Here is a 24572-nt window from a genome sequence, read left to right as displayed (position 1 = left end):
ACAGCTGACTGAGCATCAGGCAGCGTGCATGGGAAGCAGCTAACACTGTGTGCCATACCTACAGCACACTCATTTGTCCCCAAAGGACAGCAGCCACCACCACTGACGTGCACCAGTGCTCAGAACTGCCACCACCATCTTTAGAGAGGCGTTTCACACAAGACATGTCAGTAAACAAATTAACAAGTGGGAAGGGGTCATGCATCCTGGCTTGACAGGGTGACACGTGTGACAGCTCCACTCAGGCTCTGCATGAAGAAACAGGCTCAAGGAGTAATAAAGATTGAGCTTTGACTAGTTAAGTGTTAATAATATCTGACACACATGGATGAGGATTAATCAGGGAGTTGTCAGGACTGTTATAATAATAGCTGCTTGAAATGCTGTTCAGTGGGAGGGATTCTAAATATGAGAATACATTCACTTAATATATTGCAGAGCTTGCTTTAAAATTAATCATGAATAATCATTAGAGGGCTTCTGGTTGGAGGGAGGGAGCATTTCACATGACCCAGATGCTGGCTGTACATCTCCACAGATGGGATTATAGCTGTCTGGTACCTAATAATGAGAGCTCTGTTTCAGCCTCATGCCTTTTATTTCACTCTTGGTCTAACTGCAGTGGCTGTGACAAAGTCCATCAATTTTAGCCAACAAAAGTCCTGGTGTTGCTGGGGTTGAATAAAACTAAGATGAACATGCAACTTTGCTGGTGGGAGGTTGTCAAAGACTTACCCTGGAGACAAAACTGACTTCTGCCTGTGGAAACTTTGCTTCTGCTGGGTTGCAATTCTGTTTTCTGCATTCAAATATAATGCAGCAATGTTCTTAGTGCTTTAAGTACCAGGATAGTCTGATTAAGACACCGTTCAACTGCTTAAAGTTAGATGTGTTAGGATGCTTCAGTTGCTTAAAATTAAGTTATGCATACAAATTATCTTCATAAAGACCTCTCTCTTTTTCAGTCCTGTGGGTAATACTGCATTCAGAAATGCTGTTGATTGTAACAATAAAGCATCCAAAAATGACAGAATGCAGATTAATACTTTTTTTTCAGTAGTCAATGAGTGCTGCTCCATCTCAAATCAAGATTAAACAAAACTAACTGCAGGCTAATACAAAGGAGTACCCCAAATTCTTATTTTCTTCCATTTTGACTCTAGTATCCTGATTACATTGCTTATTTGGTTCCTTATAAGACCTCCTAGAGACAGACTAGGTTTACTTCTAGTCTACTATTAACACCAACAAGGCAGCAAAATAATTGTATTCTTTCCTATTAGAAAATAAAACTTCCTTATCATTTTTTTCTCACTCCTAAAAATGAACCAAGAGACAGCACTGCTTCAATTTTTGCTCTTTCTGTAGTAGTCAGGTGCCAAGTGACTCATTGCCCCTTTAATCTGTGGGTAAGTATCAATATTCATGAATGCAACTTCCATTTAATAATTAATTTAAGGACAAATACTGCTTAGATATGGTAAGTACTTGAACTTCTAATATACACCAAGGTTAAATACTTGTCAGGAACACCTTCTGTCCTCATATCTCAATTACCTCTCAGGAAATAGAAAGAAAAAGACTTTTCAGTCATATCAAAATGTTTTGCCTATAAATTTGTAATACTGAATTTACAATAGACAGATGTCTATATGCTGTACAGCAATGTATATGCATTGTTATACATAACATATGTTATATGGCCTTTTCAACCACAGTAATGGATGTAAGCTGTTGATCAATGTAAATGGCATTAACTTCTGTTTTTGTGGACTTTACACATGTTACGTAAGTACAGTGAGGACATCTCTGAAAAACATCACTAAGCAACACCAGAGCATAATTTAAGTTAGAAGCCAACAGCAGTCTTTGGCCACACAGAAAGTCTCCATCTCCCCAAAAGGTGGGCTTTTAATTTCCAGGTGGCTTCATCACTATTTATGATGGTTTGCTTCTATTTTTTTTTTCTTTTTTTTTTTTTCTCCCAAAGGAAGGAAGGTTTTCTATTCTTAGCCTGCTGTGGCATGCCTTCCATTGAGGGATCTGTAATTAGTCAGTCTGCATTTCCTGCTGTGGTGCAGGTGAGGATATATTTCTGGAATGGCAGCAACATCAGCGTTAATTCAGTCTAATTTTACTCTATTAGGTTTTTTATTCATTAAATGCACCTTGACGATCTCCCACCAGTCAGTTTCCCAAAAGAAAGGAAAGTTTTCCCTATGTGAACATGTAACTGTCCCTAGACTGCTTGCACATATTGTCAAGAGGTTACATACAAAGACTTTGCTTGGAAGCTACTGGACAAACTTCAAAGAATTGAGGTAACACACAAGGTCCCTCAAATCCAGCCTGGGCTGGGCCTTTTGTCAAGGGATGATCAAAGTCTATAACCCAGCAAAGATTCAGGGTCTTCATGTTTGAACAAGTGAGCTGTGAAATAAGAGACTGACCACGATGCTTTGCTCAGAGGATGCTCATGGATTGCTTTTGTGCTCACCCAGCCCAGGATGTGTTCCTGGCTCCTCATCTCCACAGCAGCAGAGAGCACAGAGATCTCCACCCTTCCCCAGGGTGATGCACCACAGACCGGTCTTTTCCACCAGAATCTCAGAGCCACATTTTCTACCTCAATGCACGTTATTCACGCAGTTTTCCACCTACACTAAGCATTGTTGAGGTTGTTTTTGTTACTAAGCCTCAATACTCAAGGATCTAGCATGATATCTGCACATTAACGCTGAGGTTCACCGAGCTGAAAGGGTATCCAGAGGTGCCCTTTTCAGGATTTGTCACTTCACACTAAATCACTTACCCTCAATTATGTTTACCCAACTATAAAATAGGGGCAATAATACTTATTTTTCCAAGATGATATGAGGCTTATTAATGCTTGTTTAAGTGCTTTGTTATGCTTGAATGGAAAAGGAAATTATTATTATAATTTTAAGTGAAGCTTAATTATAAAACTGTTAACATAAGCGTATTAGAAAAATGAATTCTGAATTGCAAGCCAGCAATTGCTCACTCTTAAAACAGTGTGAGATGATTTTATATGCATCTTGCTATCACTAATCCCCTCTTCTCTAAATCCTACATTTGTTTTCCATATTGCAGTTAAGAAGCAGCAACATGCAAATTAAATTTAGTGTCGAATCAATCAAGAAACAATACCTAGTAACATATTTGGTGATCTGTCATCACTAGAAGCCCAATTAAAAAAAATAAAAATAGACTCCCTACAAACCCATTCTGTTTGCTAAAATAAACTACACATATGATTGTATGACTGGTCCAATCTCTAACCTGGAAAATAGGCTACATTACCTCTCCTTCAAAGGCAGGAAGAGAGTTGGGTAGTTTCAGTCTGGAGAAGGGAAGGTTCCCTGGAGCATTCTGTACCTAAAGGGGCTACAAGAAATTCGGAGCCCTTTGGAGCTGGAGTATGCAACCTTTTTACATGGGTGTATAGTGATAGAACAAGGGGAAATTGCCTTAAATTGAAGAAGGTATGTTTAGATATCAGGAACAAATTCTTTCTTGTGAGGGTGAGGCACTGGCACAGGCTGCCCACAGAATTTGTGGATGCTCCATCCCTGGAAGATCCAGGCTGAACGGGGCCCCTGAGCAACCTGGTCTAATGGAAGGTGTCCCTGCCCATGGCAGGGAGGCTTGGAACTGGATTATCTTCAAGGGCCCTTATAACCCAAACCATTCTATGGTTTTATGAAGATCAAGTCGCCAAGTTACCAAGATAACATAAAATTTGTAATAAGATTCTTTCACAAAATTGCAAATCCTACAGAGCACAGTTGTTCCTTGAATCAAACAACAATAGAAATCCTTTAAATGGCTTGCTTAGAAGACAACTCAGGACTCATAAAACTACATAGCACTAAAGATTACACAATTGTTGTATAGAAAGAATTGAGCAAAATAATTTGCTTTTACCTGCCATAACGCATTTGTCAAAACAAATATCACTTCACTCCCAAATCTTCTGCAAATGTGTTCTATAAGCTTAAACTCTGACACTTCCACAATGTATACAAATAAAGGCAGAACTCTGGGATCATTTCCAGACAATAAACAGAAACAAAATAAGCTCACTCCATTTCCTCCAACCCTGTCACCAATTTGTACTTCAGAGGCTCACCAGAAGAGACAAATAAACAAAAAAAAAAATCTGTTTAGATAAGGCACTGCTCATAAAGTTTTCAGAAAGAGGATAAGTATTTGATGCTAAATTGAAGTGCCTTTTAAAAAGCTCCTCTAGAGCTGGGGGCAGGTACTGCTCCCTGCCCAGAATTGCTGTGTCTGGGAATGCAATGGTAGTTTTCCATAGTCACAAAAAGAAGAAGATGCTTCATGCTGGGGAGGGGTGTGTGGGTAGAGTGCTGTGTGAAACAACAACAAAAAACAAAGCAAGACAACAAGAAATCTCCAGCAAAACAAAAACGACCCCAAAATGAATATCCAGTGAAAGCCAAGACTTGAGATGAAGAGAGGTATCCAATATTGTCCAATGTTGACCAATATTGACCCAAACCAAAGGTCTGTATCAACAAACACAATTTCAGCAGAACTGATCACCAATAGGGCTACTTAATCTAAATTAAAGTCGGTAAGTTTAAAAAACAAGTCTTAAAGGAAGCAGCTCTCCAGAATTTCCATTGAAAACTGCCAGTAAGAAAACTGTCAGTAAAATCAAGAGATTTCAGTCAGCTCTGGCCATCCTGTGTGGCTGGACCTTGCCTGGAAGAAGCAGTGCCACCACTGCTCCCTCCCCACTGCAGCACTCCTGGAGCATCACCTCACGTGCCACTCCCAACAGCCCCCCAAGCACAAGATGAGAGAGGGAAAATGGAGAACTGAGAGAGTAAATGCACCAAAATTATCTGATAGAACAGCCTATTTGACACCTTCTAGACAAAGGGAAAATAAGAACAGTTGCAAGAGTAAAGCCTCAGTACTGACAGGTCTCTGATGGACCAGAGAACACGAACAAGGTCACAGAGCTACAGCAGACTGCTGCTACTGAAGTGACCAGGAAATATCACGGTTAAGGACTAGCATGTACCTGGTTCTCTCTGTGCCTGTACCTTGTCTCCTCCCCTTAATGATATTTCAGCCACAATTAATTCAGAAAGCCACAAGGTTTTCTACTGGTTTGCTGGGTCTTCCCTCCTGCATGCAGCCATGGTGTCCTTAAAGACAACTTCCCATCTTTGAGACAACTTAGCTGAAGGCAAAAGTTTTCCCAATCTGGAGCTACCACCAGAACCAGACACTTGCTTGTATTTTCCTACTCTTAACTTCATTAACAGACTGAATTCCTAATTCAGATGAATAATTCAAATGCTGGTAACTAATTGCACTTGTTCCCTCGGCAGATTTTTCCCATGACACTTGCTTGTCCTACCAACCAACCAACGTCAATGACAAAGGCTTAATGTCATATTAGCAGCAGGCTTTTTTTGCCCTCTTATGCAAACACCCTTTGCATTGTCCTCCATATTTCTGGGCTGCAGGTTCTGCAAGCATAGCACACTTGTCAACTGGACTTATTGAATGTTTAACAAACCCACACTGACTGTGTGAAAGCCTCCTGCAAAAATACTGCAGGATGTCACGTACAGCATCCAAACCTGGGCTCCAAGAACAACTGTGTCAAAGTTGCTGTCCTTTTTCTTTGTCCCACACCATCCTCACTTTTTCTCCTCCTTGTTTTGTAATCCTTCAGTTACAACACATCTCAACAGCAAGCATGGTACTCTGCAAACAAACACACTTACCATATGCAAGGACAAATCAATTCATTCACTGACCTAATTTTAATTCTGAAAAGCCAGTTATGACTTACTACATATTCTATTTATTTAAAAAAACAAGACTGGCATGCCAATGCAAATGTGCAATGCTGATGATGCACTTTGCTAGACAATTAAGCCATAAAATTCTATGGCACTGAAAATAGCATAAAATACCACATGCACAAAGGAGCCAAGTTCTGCATCCTGAGGAAATAGCTTTGTATTCCATAAATTTACAGCATTTTATATCTTACAAAAAAAATTGCAGTAAACCCCAGAATTGAAGGTTTCCACCCCCAATCACCATTATATGTATTATATGGAAGCCATCACTAAATAACTGACATTGAACGTGGAAAAAAATAACTCAGTATAAAGACTAAGTGCCAAAACAGAAGTACAATACCATTTTCTGATGGTAAATTTGAGCAATTTAATGGCAACATCTGCTCTTTTTGATAAAGAGGCAGATGTATTTTGGGCCTCGCCCTAAGTGAATGAAAATGAATACATCACTTACTAAAAAGCAATATTTTACATAAACTCATAATACCAAGCCAAATCTTATTTATTCTGATGACTTACTAGCCTAGCAGAAGCTTTGAGCCCAAATATTTCCTTTTACTATAGGAACAAAGTGATTCTCTGCATGAATTTCATGTTATCCATCTGCAGAATAACACAGTATTGGAGATGGAATAGTGGCTTAAATCTCTCTTGACACCATGCTTTATTTTCCTGCATGGTAATAAAAAGTAGAAAGTTTTATTAATGTGAAACCATGAAATGTACCAAGAGATACTCTAATACTATTCACCATGAATATAGATTAACATTTTAGGGTTTATGGCTAGTTATATATTCATTAAGTTACTGTAAACAATATCAGATGGAGGTGAAATAAACATGAAAAAAGCTCTCCATGGGTTGAGGTATATTCAACATCACAAAGCTCCTCATGTGCTCATTAAGTGCAATGATGTAAAAGATATAAATCCAACATAATGACACAGTTAAACATAAGTCTTCCTTTGTTTAAAACTCATTCTGCCTCCATTTTGCTGCATCTATCCCCATTCTGCCTCTCTCTGGCTGCTGAGCCAGTTATCTTTACATATGCTTGTCCTTCAGAGCAGTGATACACAGTCCTTCCAAACTGCAGCTCATTGCTCCAACACACAATTTCTGGAGGACAGGAACATTCTTCTCACAGAAAAACAGAAGGCTTTCATAGCACTCTCTCCCTCAGACAACTCTCAGCTCCAAGTGGAAGCTCTGCACTAGAACATAAGGATCGAAAATAAATAACATAAATTTAAAGTGTCAAAAGCAAGTGCCTCACACAGGGGAAAAAAAATCAGCAAGATAAATCCTGCAGAACACAGGTACACTGATTTTTTGCTGTCTGTTCTCCCTCTTCACTATCCAAAGAAAAGGTGCCCAGTGAAATAACTCAAACAGCCACTGATTTCTGGTCTGGATTTACTGATTGAATAAAGGAACATTCCAAACAAGGAAATCTATTTCCTTTCCAGCATGGCCAATAAAAAGTCTCATCATGATCAAGCTTTTCCAGGAACAGACTTGCTTGTCTGAACTTGCTCTATATGTTTGGGCTGAATTTTTCTTTTAAAGCTGAATTTTTATGGTATTGTTTTGAAGACGTCATGTAACCTTCTTTCAAATTTTTAACATCACAATTACTTACCACCCTGATCTGTACTAGAAACAAAACCAGCCTGCAGATCTAGCCCAAAATCATGCAGTTGCTCTTCTGGGCATTCCATACAGTACTACTTTGAGCATCTAATTTGGGAAACATCCACTAAACCTTCTCAAGGACAGTTTCTAACACAGAGACTGCAGAAGTGCAACTCCAAAGCAACACAGCTGAAGAAGACTGGACACTGAAAAGAAAACTGAAAACAGGTTATGGATGCAGAGAAGGTACAATGGTTTTGTCAGTAAGGCATAGAAATAAGAACTTGATTCTGGAATCTTGTTATTACAAGCAGGTTCTAAAGCAAAGTAGTGGCAATCCTGATGGATGAAATAAAAACAGCAAGCTTCCTTCTTTACATCCCTCCAAAAGTTCTGAATGAAATCCAAACCAGAGTTCTGCTGACCTCTGCAGAAAAATGCAGCATGCAGAGAACCATGTTAGCTGTGAAGATGACATGTATTTTAACACAGTGCCTAAATTGCAAAGCAAAAAAGAAGCAGTGTTTATCTAGAGCGGCAAGAAATGGAGTAGGTGGTGGGACAGAAGTAGCTCACATCACAAGATCAAAGCAACTGGGCTTTGTAACCCAGCAGGATGGGTACGAAAATCCTGAGGCTTGGTGACCCCAAAGTCTGTATGAGGCATCAGTGGGGAAGGGAGGATGTGTGCAGGGCTAGGTCAGGCTGCTCAATGAGCCCAGCCATTAGGCCACTGCAGGGCTACTGGTTTATCTACTGAGCAAACTTTTATTTTCTTTCTTTTTGTTTGGAAAGGACCTTTGAAAGGTCATCTAGTCCATTCCCCTGCAATGAGCAAAGACATCCTCAACCAAATTAGGTTGCTTAGACCCCCATCCAGACTGATCCTAAATATTTCCAGAAATAGGATATCTATCACCCCTAGACAATCTGCTTCAGTATCTGCTCTAAATTGACCCTCCTTCAGCTGAAACCCATTACCCCTTGTCCTGTTGCCCCCACAACTTTCCTAGAAGTCTCTTTTCAGTACTGGAAGGCTCTTCCCTTGGAGCCTTCTTTCTCCAGGCTGAAGCACCAGTATCTCAGCCTTTCCTCAGAGCAGAAGTGCTCCAGCCTTCTGATCATCTTTTTGGCCTCTCTTTGGGCCTGCCCTGACAGGCCCACGTCCATCATGAGCTGTGTGCAGTACTCCAGGTGAATTCTCCCCAGAGAGAAGCAGCCCTGCTAATTGAACTGATGTGTGCTTGCAGATGATTAAAATTAGATCACTCAGCAGTACAAAGTTTCCTTGCAATATTTCCAGGTGTGAGGTCAGAAGTCAAATTCATTTTAGTAATGACCATTACACTGTATTCTGTTGCTGGCAGTCAAATCCTGACAGAAGACTTAGAATACATTAAATGTTGTCCTCTCTTTTATACCTAGAGCCCAATAAAAATCATTGTAACATACGAGGGGCTACAGTGTGATTTAGGGTCTCTAGGGAGTAATTTTATGTGTAATACTTTTTGTTGTTTTAAAAACTGTCCCCATTGCCTTCAGCCCTTTAAGCAGCATCTACCTCCACCAGAATCAACCTTCATATTGTTTCCATGACCCCACCAAGTTCTGCTTGCTTTTACATCTCTTTGATTTTCAGAGTAAACCTTAACAATGAGATGTGAAGGTGGCCCACAAGTCCACAAAATCAAAATAAACCAGTTCAAAGCCTGAAGGCTTCACTGCAGGCTTTTGAATACTTCAGTTCTGACAACACTGCTTCTTCCCATGTGACAGTTTGAGCTTCATGCTCTGTGTACAGAGCCACACACGGAACCTCAACCAACAACTGCCACATCTGCCCAAAGAAGCCAAAACCAAGCAGATATCCTTGTCTTTATTTTTCCCAAATTCTTACAGGAAAACCATAAAATTGCACTACTGGTTTGTGACATTGAGGTCTCAATATATCACCTTCAAAACACTTTATGAAAGGGTTTGTAGATCATTGCTGTTTGTAAAACCATGTGGGTATTTTTTTAATAATGTTGTGTCATGGAAAACATCCATGGGATCCTCTTTGCACAGCTTGGCAGATAAAAAAAAATTAATTTTAAGTACAGCAGCAAATCAAGCATTCATAATATGCCACAAAAACTTTTATCTACGCACTGATGACTGAAATCTAACAGAAAATTAATGCAGGCATTTAAGTAGTATTATGATTCACAATTAAGCTATTCATATCTTTTTCAGGAATATCTCAGAGAGAATTTTATGTTTTGAGAAAACCAGCATTAAAATGCAATTTTCTTTTTGATTTGCCCTTCAAGTCTCCGTTTTAAGAGTTGGAGTCAATTTTTAAACACTGTCTCTGAATTTTTGGTGGTGAATCACATATATAGTGTTCATACTGATTTGAACTAGGTATGAAGTAGTGAAGTTAAAAATTACGATACACAGACATAGCAGTAACCACCTATGCTCAGAGAAACAACTGCATTGAGAACACAGGGACAGGAACATTTGGATACCGGTCACTAGGTCATTATTTTACCTGGTTCTGATGTGTGACCAAGAAAAACCATCACATCCACTCTATGAAGCACAGGGTAATTATTTCCACCCTGCCTTCTCTTGAGTGCTCTATTTCAATCCTAACAGCCTATAAATCAAGAAAATCCTCCCATTCACGGCTCCTTTAATGCAGTGCTGCCAGGCCAGAATGGAGAGTACTGACACCTGCTCCAAGGAAAGCAGCCCCACTAGCTGGATACCTAACTGCAGTTGGATTTTTAAACAAAGGCAGTCAGGAAGCAAATCAGAAATACTCTGTAATGCCAGTTAATCCCAGAAAGAAGGCCCTGGCTTCCAAAGTGCCTTCAACCCAAACTATTGTACTACTCTACCTGCTGCACTGGTCTAGATAAAGCAGCTTGGGATAGTAACCATGCAAGCACAAAGCTATACACGAAATAAATTACTCCACAGCCTGCTGTTTAAATATTACTTTAGCCATGATTTCATATCTGTTAGGAACAGGACATCTTATCAGAGTACTTTTATAAATTTACAGTACTTCTAAGACCCCTGCATTTTTACAGTGGGTTCACACAAGAATTTTTTTTTCCCCAGAACAGGGATAATATGTATGCTAAATATCCCTTTTTAAAAAAAATAAAATCCCAGAATTTTCAATGCAACCAGAGCTTGATCATCATATTGAATATTGAGAAAATATCTTATAAAAACACATACTGGGCAGAAAATGCTGAATTAGGAAAGAGAATTATTAAGACAAAGAAAAAATTACTAGGTCTGAAAAAAGTCAGACTGCCAGAATACAGGAGGACACAACAAGAAAACCATTGGTAATTGCTTATCTTGTTCTTACTTTTCTTCTCCAAATATTTAGCTAATGGCCACTGAGGATAGAAGCCTTTTCTAGATCGATTTTTCCTGTGAGACTACTGCCTGTTCTTATATTCTTACTCTTCTTTAAAGTGATTAAAAACTGTAAGCCTCAGGAACTCAGATTTTTATAAAACTAATCTAGAGCTATTCCACATCCAACAGCCCAGGAATTCCTATTTAATAATTACATCTCCTCAAACTCCTCACTGGTGAATTGCTCCTATTAATTCTACCTGGGATTTGAACACATTAGGAATGCACAAGTACTGCACCGTGCCTGCAGTGTTCCCTCTCCTCCTGCCAACCTTCAGTCTGCATCCAATGCAGGAAGGATACCAAGTGCTGTACGTGAGGCTGTGGATGTACAGTGAGTTGGGATGACCTCTGGATAACCTCATTCTTCTGGACAATCTTGCACCACGCATTTTTCCTTTGTGCTTTCAAACCTGCCTGCCACTCTCCATCCCAACAATGATAGTTAAGAGAGAAGGAACAAGACATTAATGTCATACTTGCTGCATTGCACTGATAACCCCCTCCACACCTTTGGCTTCTTTCACTCCCTTTTAGAGCAGGGAAATGACTGCCCAAGAGCTTAAAGCTGCTCAGCTAATGCCTGTACAGCAGTTGGCACACTGCAGCCTTGAGGCAACATCCCCTAAATCCTTGTGCAGGGAGCAGGGATGCAGCAGCCGATGCTGCCAGCACTGTGGGTGCAACACCCTTCACCCACAGCCAGGGCTCCCCAATCCTTCCAGCACACACAGGAGCAGAGGAAAAGCTGGCAGTACTACCTGGTATATCCAGGCTTCTGCTCCTGTTGACAAACTGTGGGAAGGGAAGGCACTTTTGACAAGGACAGGCCACAAAGCAATAGGCACAGAGACACAGCACACTGACAGGAAGCAGGCAAAACCTTTCTCCCTGTGGTCACAAAATACTTCCCACCACTTTATAAAATATGGGTTTGCATGCCTTGCCCATTAGCAGAGCTGAATTTACTGCTGTCTTGGTCTCTTTTCCACCTTTCTGCTGGCACCATTCTGGGTGTTTTTTGCTATTGATTTGGCATTTCCATTTATTCTTCTGCAGGCTATTAAAATTATTTTAACACAGCTCATAAGAATCACACTGGAAAACTACTCAAATGTTCAGAAGATATTTGTCTGACATTCTACTCCCATATTCCACAGCAATAGTCCTGGATATTCTCCATAAAGTTGGAAGAGAAGCCTGCCAAATACTGAACTAGCCTGGCAGGTGGTTCAGAGCTATTTTTTCCACCAGGAACTCAAAAAATACAGCAGACACAAATATTTCATGGGATATATTCACAGGTCACGCCTGACAAAGGAAAGCGTTAAGCTCATAAATTAAGCTCACTCCTTTTCAGTAAGCTGAGACTGATATGTGGCAGAATAAAAGCATTTGGTCCAGCAGGAATCCAGAGCAAAACTAAACCAGAGATCCCTCAAACACAGACACCAGGTAGTTGAATTTTTTTGATAAATTTTATTTTCACTTTTTAAATGTGCAAATAACTTGACCTCTGCTGGGCCAGTTCAACTACTGGGGGAATACAGACATAGAGGCAACATATGGTATGTCTGTGTCTTTACAAGCATTAGAAATGTAGCAAATATTCACTTTCCAAATAAAATAAAAAATATTTTTTTAAGACTATCTGTCCCAAACGTCTAAGACTCATGTTATATGATCTCAAAATTCCAATATACCACTAGGGAATAATCTTGGTGGGAGGGCTGTACATTTTTGAAGCATCACTCTTTCACATACTCGAGCTTCAATTTTTTTCAGTAATATAAACAAAAAGCCTACACTTTGCTAAAGGAAAGCTCATAGTTTCTCACATGCATGTGATACTTAGCCCAGGGCATTAAAAAACATCAAATACTGCATGAGTTGACAATGCTATATTTCAATGTAATTCAATTAAAATACTAATCTTAGGGGCTGCAGGAATAACTAAAGACAAACCAAGGATGGAGGGAGAAGGGATAGGATTCAGAATAAGAGCAACTAGTATAAACCCACATAACGTTATCTGAGTTTAAAGGGCAGTGAAAATACTCTGCAAAACAATATCCTGAGGACACAAAAAAGAAAATCCATATAAAGGAAAAAAAGATAACCAACAACAAAAAAAAAAAAAAAGCAGCAAAGGCAGGAAAATTCCCTTTATGAGCATCTCCAGCGAGCTTTATTGAAATAAAAGGTGATCAAGTGGTTCTATAATCCAAAGTGAAGTCTATAATCCAAAGTGAAGATCCCAGCACTTTCTGGGAAAAGTCCAGTCCCCTTGAAAAGTAGAGAAGGTGAGCAGCTGAAGTGTTGAGTGTTAGAGCTCAGCTCTGGAAAACCTTTGTTTGCATGTAGCTGATCACAAGACAAATAGCTTCTGGAAATAGGCTCAGGCAAGATCCTCCAAGGGGAAATGTTTTGCACATTACATGGCCATCATCAGTAACAGGTAGTAAGTTTTTACATTTATCATATGCAGCAAATTTAATATAAACATGGCTTTCCTGTTAGAGGAGCAGAACACAAATGTCTCAGAGAAAACTGTGCTCTGAGTTCCTCTGATTTTTCCTCATGCACTTAACACCTGTGAGGAACGTTAGAGGAACCAACACAATATTCCAAAAAACCATGTGACTGTAGTCATAGCCAGATACCAAGCCAAGACACTAAAAAATAGATCCTAAAAGGTTTTTTTTCAAGCACTTAAAAAAACCCCTCAAATTCCTTTATCCCAGGCACTTTGCTTCTCTGCATAGATGTAGCAAAACCTTTCTCTAACGTGGTTTCTTACAAAATTACTAACTCAGCTGTAAAAAACACCTATTGCCCACGGCACAAACATCAGTTTTTTTGGTAAACAGAACATCCCAAGTTTTTTCCTTGCTTGATCTTTTCTGTGATGAATATTGATAGGTACTTTTGTTCTCCAAATGCTTCTTTTCCTGACCTTTTTAAAAAGACTTTGGCAGTTAATTCAACTTCACTAATTATATGCTAATTTCTGTACATGGTTTCTGATTTTACATACAATTTCTACAGTTGCAAAGCTTGTGTTTTCACCAATAGATATTGCTGAATGCAAAATAAAGCTATATGATCAAGCTGTCTTAATGAGTAATATTAACTGGAGAGAGCCTGCACAGAGAGCATAAACCCCCAGATTTCAAACTGCATTTGTTACCCACACTTTTACAGAAGTGCATGCCTAATTCCTATACAGACAGAACTTGAAATCCATGCTAAAGAGTTGTATTAAATGCCTGAAGATACCTACAGATGTTTCTTGTAGCCTCACAACACTACTTTACAGTCTTTAATTTCTGTTAAGCATATTTAACTAATTTTGCCTATTAATGCTGTGTCATCTGAGAAGAAACTTCTCAAGCAACTCTCTCCCTATGACATCTCTGAGTTCTTTTGACCCATTTCATATGCTGATTCTGAAAACCTGGTATTTGCACTGATTACCCACCCTAAAATCTAAATTGGGGAGAACAGAGCTGGGGGAGGTGACAGATGTGCACTGAGCTCAGAAAGTAGCCTGAACAGAGCCATTGGTAAATGCCTGAAATACCACACAGCAGATATCAATAGCTGCAACATTAAGATAAAGACATCTTGGTGACCTGGGGGGCAAACGATCAAGTCATGCTGCTTGTAGACAGCAGTGTCAATGTGTTCCAAAATTAGCACTACATATTCTACTAAATGCAAAATCACCAGGAGTGGGGATTAGCATCAGCCAGCTTCTTAAGAACTATTTTTCTACTTACACAGCAGTTTAATAATCTTAACGGTGAGAGGAACTGAGCTGCCATGGCTATCAGCTAATTGCCTTAACATGTACAAAACACCATAAAAATTTCATGCAACATCTGTTTAGCAACTATTCATCATGGACATGTTAACAAAATCCTTTATTTGCACCACTCCATCAACTACCAGAAATCATATATACTTTGCTGTTGCCAGCTTATTTAAAGTTCTTATTATCTACAACTAGCAGGTTATCTGAATGCTCCCAAACACAGAATTAAAGCAAAATAGTATTAATTTTTGTAAAAAATATGGTTTCAGGCTTCATTGTAAATGCAAAAGTCACCCAGACCCATTCATATGCAAAAGGCTCAGCATCACAGTTTCTAAAGCCCAGACATTAAGCCAAGATGAAGGCTGTCTTGTTAACCAGAATTACCTCAGGACAATGGGCCCTAAAAGCCATAAGAAGTTAAAAATATCATAGTAGTAAAAAATAGAGGTTATTAAGTTCTACATAAATGTACTGCTTCCATTGGATGTCTACCAGTCAAGGATGAGAGCATCCAGACTGTGACTCCTCATGCCACAAATCACTGTCCATGTCCAGGGGATGTCTTCTCCCCTTGGGAAACCCTCTGGATTCCACCAGAAGACAAATTCTCTCCATGGCACTCTAGCAGGCACTGCTTTCTGCTACCCATCTCACTTCAAAGCAGTCAAATACATTTAACTGACACCTGTTTAAATCTTTTTCATCAGCTTCATCAAGGCTGAAAGTGTCACCAGAGCATTCATCCCATCACCCTTGGTGGGTTATTTCACCACCCTACGTGCCACATCTACAAGTAAGAGTTCTATCTCCCTACAGAAACATTTCAGTGACTTGGAGCTAGACCTTACTGGGGTAACCCTTGCAGTTTTTGACAACAACTCTATTGAGATTACATGAGAAATCTGAAAACAATTCCTCATCTCCCAAAGGTACACCAAAACCATCCTAAAGAAACTATCAGAACCAAAATGACTTATTATGTATGACATATGGATTGAAATTATTAGCAGACTTAAGACAGTTAAAGCTACAAAGAATTTTTTAAAAGATTATTTGATATTCATCATTGTTCTCACTATTTTCCTGTCCAAGAATAAAGAGATATATGACAAAAAAAAGTCTGTGATGACTCTCCTCAGACTTCTTCAGTCATCTCAAAGAGAAAGAAAAACAACCTTTCCTCTCCCCCCACACCAAATCTAAGAGATGGAAAACATTAGTTACAAAAATCAGCCCAAAATTGTGGATTTTGTGGTAGTGAAAGAGATTTTGCCATTTTAAATAGTGCTCAGAACACTGCATGTGTAGGGTCTTTTTTTAAATTATTTTGCTATATTAACGCTTCCTCTGAAACCACATTCTGAATGTGTTCCATCTGATAACTGTGCAATGCAGAAATTATACACTTGGAAAACTCATTATAAGATGACAGCATTATGTTAATGTGTACTAAAAATTACTACAAGTTGTAACTTTAATTTTCCCTACCTCCCCCCTCCAAAAAGAAAAAAACATGAAAGGAAAAAAAAAATCATATTTGGCCAAGGAGTATGATTTAATAAGATAATACATTGTTGACTCACCACAGCATGTGCTATGTCTCATCTATAGGAAATAGTTCAAAGGCATCAACTTCATGCATGGGTTGCCATAGCTGATATTTGAGTCTGGCCTGCTGTTGGTACAGGTTTCTACTACTAGCCCTAAGCACAAAAAAAGAGAAAGAAATATTTGGGGTTTATTTTTCAAGTCTGATCAACACAGAAAATTTCAGAAAACTAAACTAACCTGGAATACCAATATCTGCACATTATATAACAAAGAATTTAGATTTTCCTCTGATAATACCATAATGCATCCCATTCAGGCAGTATCTGTACCATAAGTTTCCTTTCTTCCACACAAAGAAGAAAGGCAGGAGACAGAAAATAATGCAGAATGTTAAGTGCTGTTTAAATGGGAGAAGTGTGTCACAGCTATTCTCCCACCAGTAAAAAAACACAGGAAAAAAAAATCAAGGCCTTAGTGCTCAAGAGCACATGTTCAAGACTGTTCAAATTGAAACAGATGGTACTAAAAAAAAAAAAAACAACATAAAACTGATCTAAAATAATTATTTTTGTTTCTATACTATCTATCTTTCTCAGGCCAGATCATCAATTTTTTCTTTGGAATGAGGAAGAGCAGAAAACTTCACCTATGACAAGTTGAGATATGGACACAGTCACCTGCCACCAATACCTGGGGATGGTAATTAAATTTAATTTGTGACATTATTAACAGCTTTAAAAACTGTGTGATATGGATAGATACAGGCATCAGGAAAGGCCTGTGAATTAATGCTGTTTATCAAATAAGCATCCTCTTAAAAACAAATAACTCATGTGACAAAAAAGTTCAAGTGACAAAGCACAGGCAGCCAAGAAACTCAAAGACAACCTCAAGAACTGTAGGAAAAAGCAAATGCTGTGGTATTAAGATAGTGAATAAGAGAAGTAAAAATCAAACATGGTGTTCTGGAACCTAACCAGTGAACAAAATTAGGTTGTTACTTTTAAGTACAAGGTTTGACCTGTATCCCAACATGCTTTCAAGTACCTGAGAACTAGGACTTCATACTAAGAACAGCAAATGAAAAATCCTCATGGGAAAACAACTCCTTAACAAAAAAGAGCCCAATTCAGGCTCCTGAAATCCCACCCTCAAATTACAGTTCCTAATTTGCTGGGCTATTGACCTCTTAGTGTAGAATCCTGGTGAAGCAGCTATTGACTTGACTGGAAGGCTCTTCTGGACCTCCAACTTTTACTGACAATTACCTCACAAAAGTCCTGAGACAGTCCAACAGACTCAAAGATGGGTGTTAGATCAGGTCCTAACACATCCCAGATTTCCCATGTCACTGCTGTGATGTGAGCAAGGGGCTGCACTCACGGGGTCATCAACATGGTCTTGCTCTTAGATGGGAGAAAAGCCCAGAACCTGCCTGAAAACACAACAGTAGCTTTGCCTTTTTCTTGCTATAAAAAGACACTGCCTTGTGCTCCAGGCATAGTCAGGAAGATCCTAGGGTACAATAAAGCCCACGAATTCACATCCTTTGTGTAGAAATGAAACTGAGAACATGCCACCATCACTAGTGAGTGAGTTCACACACTGAAACTTCTACCCGAAATCTCACTGTTTAAAAAAACATTAAGACTGGAACATTTTGGGATTTGAATTCCCTGCCTTTCTCTTCTAACAGCTAGCCAAGATTGACTCTAAAGCTTGCTAAGAAAGCTACAGCTATCAGGCTAAAACACAGTAGAGCAGCTCAAGAAGAGCTGTGTGACTTTCATAAACAGTGGAGAGGGGACCAGGAAATTCCATCCCATCCCCTCTACTGCTTTTGATTTCTCCTTTAATCACTGGTGGTCCTTTCATGAAGGTTCATTTTCCTTGCAAGTAGCCTTCAAAACATTAAGTGTCCAAGAATCATAGAAAAGGAGTATACTCACACATACACTGAATATATAAATTATATATATACTGAATATATATGCTATATATTCAGTATATATATATTATATTGAATATAGTATATATATTAGTGTGTATATATATATCCGTATATATATTATATATAGCATACATATTCAGTATTGTACGTTCAATGAAGACTCTCTCCTTTACTCCTGATGACATAACAGAGCAGCAAGTATGGTGATTCTGCAATCACTGGGCTTTCAGGACATCATTTCTAGTACTGCTGTTAATGTAAGCTCAAAATGTAATCACTGGAATGGGAGGGGCTATGAGTATAGAATGCTTGTGACAAAACCCCCAAAAATGACAAAAAACCCAAAAATTTACTTGGATTTGAAAATTTATCAACAAGCCGGTGATATTTTTTGTAATTTGGAATTGTGCAAGGAACTGGATAGTATCTACTAAACAACAGTTTAAGAGATTGCCAGTTTTAAAGCTGGAGGCCTTTCCCTAAATGCAGCTTTTCTCTCTTCCAAGTCTTAAGAAAATTATGATGCTGTCTGCAAAAGCAATGCTAAAATCACCCTCCTTTGGGCCTGCTTTAGCACTCCTTTAAATTGGATGAATTTTGCAATGAACTGTAAACTACAATGAACTTTATGACCTTCTCCAATACCATGGCAGTGAAATTTTGATAACTCTCTCTTTGCTTTCCCAAGCCAGATTTGGTACTGTAACACTGTTTGAAGGTGTATTGATCCAGTACTGTTAAATCACTAAAAAACAGCTGCAAACATGCCAGCCACTGACAGCAGGGAAAAAAACCCCAAACCTACAAGAAAACACTCATCCCTGTCATCTGCTCATAGAAACCTGTGTGTGCACTGAAGGAGCTTTTTAACAATGAGAAGGACATTTTCCAAGGAGGCAGACAGGCAGCTAAGTTAACTTATTTTTCATGGTAAGTGATTTCTGTCCTTATCCTATTTAGGAACATCCTTGTAATCTTAACCCTCCTCAACAACACCATAATTACAACAGGACCCTGAAAAATTACGCATACTCTGAAACAGCAGGAGAGAGCTATGAGCAAGACTGCAGTTTATTGAGAGTCAGGGAAAAAGAATATTGTTTAATGGCTGAGGTCAAATCACCTTTGTCGTTCACATCCGCATCCCTGTAAGACAAAGTCATTAGCTGAGCCAGCTGAAAGGGTATTCCTGTGCCACCATTCCTAGCGGGAAGAGAGCAGACAGCCAGAGGACCACAGAAGAAAATTTTGCTCCAGTGCTCCTGCCTAGTGATTACACAGCATTGTACTGAAAGAAGGTTAAAACAGGGGGGGTTTGGTGCACCCCATTTTCCCCAAGGCATGGGGACTGAAGATAGGTTACACAGGGGCAAAGACAAACATCCCTGTGCCATACCTGCACCAGCCTGTTCTGTCTTTACCCTTCTCTTTTGCTAAAGCTGGGCTTGCAGGACAACCTCTGTGTCCTCCATCAAGCTGATTTCAGACTCCTCTGATTAGTTACAATACAGTTATTTGCATGTTCCTCCCAATACATTTCTACTCCGTGCCATAATTTCCCTCAAAATTTGTATTTCCACATAGTGTCGGTTTGCCCCGTAGAAGTCTCTGATAAAACTTACAGTGAACATATCAGAGGAGGGGAAAGTTGCACTGAGATATCAGGAAGCTCTGCAGCAAAAGGAGCCCATGTAAACAAGCTGACAATCCCCCAGCACACGAATGGTATGAAACATGCCCATCCATCATGGTTCACTGGGAGCACAGCCTGCTTATTAAACAATGCTGTAACACTTAATTATCCAAGGCAAATTTCTGTTATTTCTAATAATGTCACTCTGCTGTAAAAAACAAAACCAACATTTCATCCTGTAGCAGTAGCTTTTTCTGCCAGAGGATCTCCCTGCAAAGCAACATTGATTTCACTGCAGCATCTACAGATTGTTAATTCTCTTTTGCAAAATAACTGGCCCATAGATTGCTGTAAACACTTCTCCTGAAAGCTCTGTGGTTCTGTTAAACCCAGTGGGCTGAGTTGTTTACTTGAATCCAAGCAATGTGGAAGAGTGATGATTAAAGGCTACTTTCTTAAAAACAACCCCCACCCCCACATCCAACAAGGTCTGTCAAACATTTCCACATACACACTTTTTTTTTTGGCTTTCAATCACTCTGCAAAAGGCCAAGACTTCTATCCTCTGAATCTTCCAGCTCCCCGTCCTCTCTCTATTTTTCCACATTCAAATTTTCCACAGCTGTTTATGGATGGATTACCATATATATACCCCTCACAACACCCTCATCTTCCTCCTGAGCCGCAAGCCAAGGCACCTCCTTCCCCCCAAAGCCCGCGGGCAGCGTTAGAGGCGATGAGGCAGAGTAAACCCCAGTGTTTACAGGAGCCAGCTGGTGAAGCAGCAGCAGCACCACAGTGCCGTGCCCGGCGTGCCCCTGCCCCGCTCCAGTGTCACCCACAGCGCCCAACACCACCGCTGGTACCCACCCGCACCGACAGGAAAATGATGCTCCTCCGGCCACAAAATGGACAGGTGCAGCCTCCTTGCTTCGCTTAGCAGTTTACTTCATTAACCTCTCTCTCTCCCCCTCTCCCCCTGCTTTAATATTTTTTTTTCCTCCTCAAGCAGCAATCAATATTCATCACCCCACCCTGCGAAAGCAGTTAGTCAAAGAATATTAGCATCAGCCACCTACCATTCCTTGCTCGCCAGCTATTCTCCTCGTCCAGAAACCTTTTCCCCAAACTGCGACTTTAGGTGGTATTTTAAAATCACATTCCAAACAGTGCCGAGGAAAAAAAATGGGCTATTTATAACAATAGAGAGGGGGGGAAAAAAAAGGAAAAAAAGGAAAATAAAAGAAAAAAAAAAAAAAGATGGGCAGTTAGTTTCAAGGTAAATCACCGTTTTCCTTTAAAGAACTGAATAAAAGCCTGGGGAAGAGGGTAGAAGAGAACAGAAAAAGGGGAGGCAAAATGTCTGATAATAATGAAATAAAAGGGGAGGGGGGGAAGAGTGGCTTGCTGAATCACGCTCTTTCACTGCCTGGAAACCATTGTGCAGCGTGATGCTGGCTGTACCATTGTGGAGCCTACCAGAGGAGACAGGCAGAGAGCTTGGGGAATGGGGCTGCTATGGCAACTGAAAGGAGCACACGTGACGTCAAAGCACACAGAGGTCTCGCAGGGGGAGGGAGAGAAAAATCCAATCTGCAGCCACAGCCACGGTATCTCCTGGAGAATCAGGGGATAGAGCAGCCTGCAAAGGGAAGCTGAGCAGCCTCCTGTAGCACTCACCAGCAGCAGCAGCTCAGACATCCGCAGTACAGAGAGAAGGGGTAATAGCAAGAGAGAAGAGGTAATAGCAGTGTGGATCTGCTCTTTCGTTCACATTACCTGCTAGACAAAGGCATAAATGCTCATCACCCTAAAAAATGCAAACATCTTTAAAATTCAATCAAGCTTCAGCCTGGGAGAGGGATTTAAAAAAATAATAAAATTACAACACATCTCCTGCACAGCTATTGAACACAGATACTGCTCGAATGAACAAGCAGTGCAACTCTCTGAGTCCCTCAGAAGCCCAAGGACCTGCTAAAGATCTCCCCATCAGCAGTAGCCTGTGCCCACTGCTAGACTGCCACAAATCCCACTTCTGAAAACTACCACTGCACAGAGGAAATATTGCATTTTTTGCTCACAGAACCAAGCAGAGTTGGTGATGACTTCTGATGCCCTCCAGTTTAAAAATTGAGCAGATAACATTTCTTCTGCACATATCAAACTGCAGGATGTCTTCTCTCATCTGACATAAAACAGCAAAGAGAGTACACTGGAAGGCTACTACACGTCCATGAGATTTAGGCTGGGATAAGAGCTAGTCAGAAATATTATCATACAATCATAGAATGGTTTGAGTTGGGAGCAACCTTAAAGATCACCCAGTTCCAATATCCCTGGGCAGGAATGTCATTGATTTGACCAGATTGCTCAGAGCCCCACCCAGCCTGGACTTGTACATTGCCAGGGATGGGACATCCATTCTTTCATTCATCTTTCATCCATCCACCCATCATTCTTAATATCTAACCTAAACTTGCTCTTTTTCAGTTTTAAGCCATTCCCCCTCGTCCCATCACTCCAGGCCTTGTAAAAAGTTCCTCTCCATCCTTCCTGTAGGCTCCCTTCAGGTTATACAAGGCCACCGTTAGGTCACCCCAAGGACTGCTCCAGGCTGAACAATCCCAATCCTTTCTGCCTTTCCTCCTATTATGGTGACATTCTATCTTGCCAAAAATACCCTTTCAAAGAACCAAACCATTTTCTTCAGTATATCAATTTCATTGGTCAAAAAGAACACCAAGGAACTCATTGCAGCATTCTGGCCACTGGTCTGAATATTCCACAGGTTTTACCACACCCAGAGCCAAACACAGTCCTGTGAGACCAGGAACTCAAACACAGAGGTTATCTAACCCAGGTTGGGTAACTCCTGCTTTTCTCAGGGCCACCCAAGTGCCTTTACCAGCCCATACATTGACATATGGCATGACACGCAAACATTTAAATCGTTTAACCTAACTATAGATCAAGAGAAGTCCCTGAGCTATTGGTTGCCCATTCTTGCCTACATATACCACTCCCCATTCTCCATCAGCCTGTTTCTTATTTTTTGGATGTGAAGGCTTTTGTTTTAATTCATGCATCATTCCTGCATACATGAATACATGCATGAAGGTCTGAACACATTCAGTTGCAGCGAGAAAAAATTCTACAGTTCCAATTTTCACACAGCTGCCTTTCCCCACCCCATTTACCTAACAGCTCCACCACAAGCCAACCATCACCACAGAAAGGCCTCCCCACACTCCACATATTACCAAGAGAAGACCTGAAGATGTCCTGCCATTGTCACCAGTGCCCTGTGGAGGCACAAAGGGCAGCAGGGCACAACTTCCACTGCAGTTTGGGAATGCCTGCACAGTAGAAACAAGCAATAAGCCAGATAAATGTGTCAAGCTACTGGTCTCAATACAGATCTTCTTCAACAATTCACTATTTTTAGGTAAAAAAACAGGATGAAATTACCTGTCTGAAAGATTTTTTTTCTTAAAATATATCCATACACATATTTTTCTGCATTACAAAAACATTCAGCATACAATAAATTTAAATTTCATCAAAAAAAAAAAAACAACAAAGCAACAAACCCACATTATTGTGTGAGTCAGGAAAATATCTTTGAAAATAGCACTAACTGACCACTCACTGGTGCAGAAGGGATTAAGGGTGGCTGCTTCTGACATAATTACAGGAGTGGGGTTGGAGAAACAGAGAGGAGACAAAGAGCCTAATCTTCTTCAGCAGTGACAGCAGCTTTGGAGTACAATTAGGATACTTGCCCTGGAAACAATGTATCTAATGGAAAATAGTGGCTTTTCAAATGCTTCTTTCCCCAATCACCCCAAGGGATGCTGCTTCCTCAAGCTCAACACCAGATCTCTCCACATTCATCTCAGGTGATTACAGTGCCCTCCCAAGACGCTTCACTAGCTGGGCCAAGATACAGCAAGGTGCCACAAAACGCATTCCACACTGGAATCAGGCCTCAGCTAAACACTGTAATGGCCTGACACAGTGCATCAGACCGGCATCTAACAATTTAAACAGATCATTTTTGGCACCAGTTTCCCAGAATAGCTGCCCCAGTCCTAACTGGTGGCTATGCTCTCTGTGGCAGGTGAGGCCAGAAGGGGCTATGGTCTAAATTTAAGGTCGACTGGATGTGAGCAGATGTTTACAGCACAAAATTAGCTACAAAGGTCACAACGAGCCAACTAAATTAATTTCAGCTAAGCTCTTGGACCTCCTCTTTGTGCCTCTAAAGCACTGAGTGTTGGTCCTCTTAGTACAAAAATAATTTCACTTCAAAGGCAAACTCTGCATACAATTTGTATCCCAGGAGATGAAAGCTGGGCTGTACCTGTGTCACTGATTTTCATGAGACACACTGGGAGCACGTTTCTCCCAGAGCCTGCTGCGTGGATGGCTGAATGTAGCCACTCCTAAATTGCCACAGTTTGCAATCCAGCACATCAAAGCAATCTCAGCTTGGTGATGGCTTAGTGCAGTGGGTTGCAAACTGTGATGGTTTAAGAGCTGCCACATGCCCCCTTCAGCTCTGCCTGCCTTACAGGGGTCATATTTCTCTGAATCATGTTAAATTAAGGCCACTACAATAAAATCCTAGTGAGAAAGCATCTTCATGTTTTAAGGCATAAAGCAACAAACCAATCT

General features: G+C 40.2%; 1 protein-coding gene across 3 annotated transcripts in view; it reads right to left on the bottom strand.

The window, feature by feature from the left end:
- Nucleotides 1-21389, bottom strand: part of MAPK10 (mitogen-activated protein kinase 10) — a 140282-nt gene extending 118893 nt beyond the window's left edge. For 2 of the 3 annotated variants that reach the window (XM_054296077.1, XM_054296079.1), the window contains exons 1-2: nt 20972-21389; nt 16341-16460 (exon numbers count right to left, since the gene is read on the bottom strand). In XM_054296077.1, coding sequence (XP_054152052.1) covers nt 16341-16348 — 8 coding nt within the window. In that variant the 5' untranslated portion in view covers nt 16349-16460; nt 20972-21389. Of the gene's footprint in view, nt 1-16340; nt 16461-20762; nt 20781-20971 lie in introns of those variants that run through there. The other variant, XM_054296078.1, reaches the window with a different exon arrangement.
- Between the last annotated feature and the right edge of the window lie 3183 nt (nt 21390-24572).

This window comes from Melozone crissalis, unplaced genomic scaffold, assembly GCF_028551555.1.
Source record: "Melozone crissalis strain CALT ecotype California unplaced genomic scaffold, PUWL_Pcris_2 ptg000006l_1, whole genome shotgun sequence".
Taxonomy (NCBI): domain Eukaryota; kingdom Metazoa; phylum Chordata; class Aves; order Passeriformes; family Passerellidae; genus Melozone; species Melozone crissalis.
Note: the sequence above shows the minus strand (reverse complement) of the source record. Positions and strands in the feature narration are given on the sequence as shown.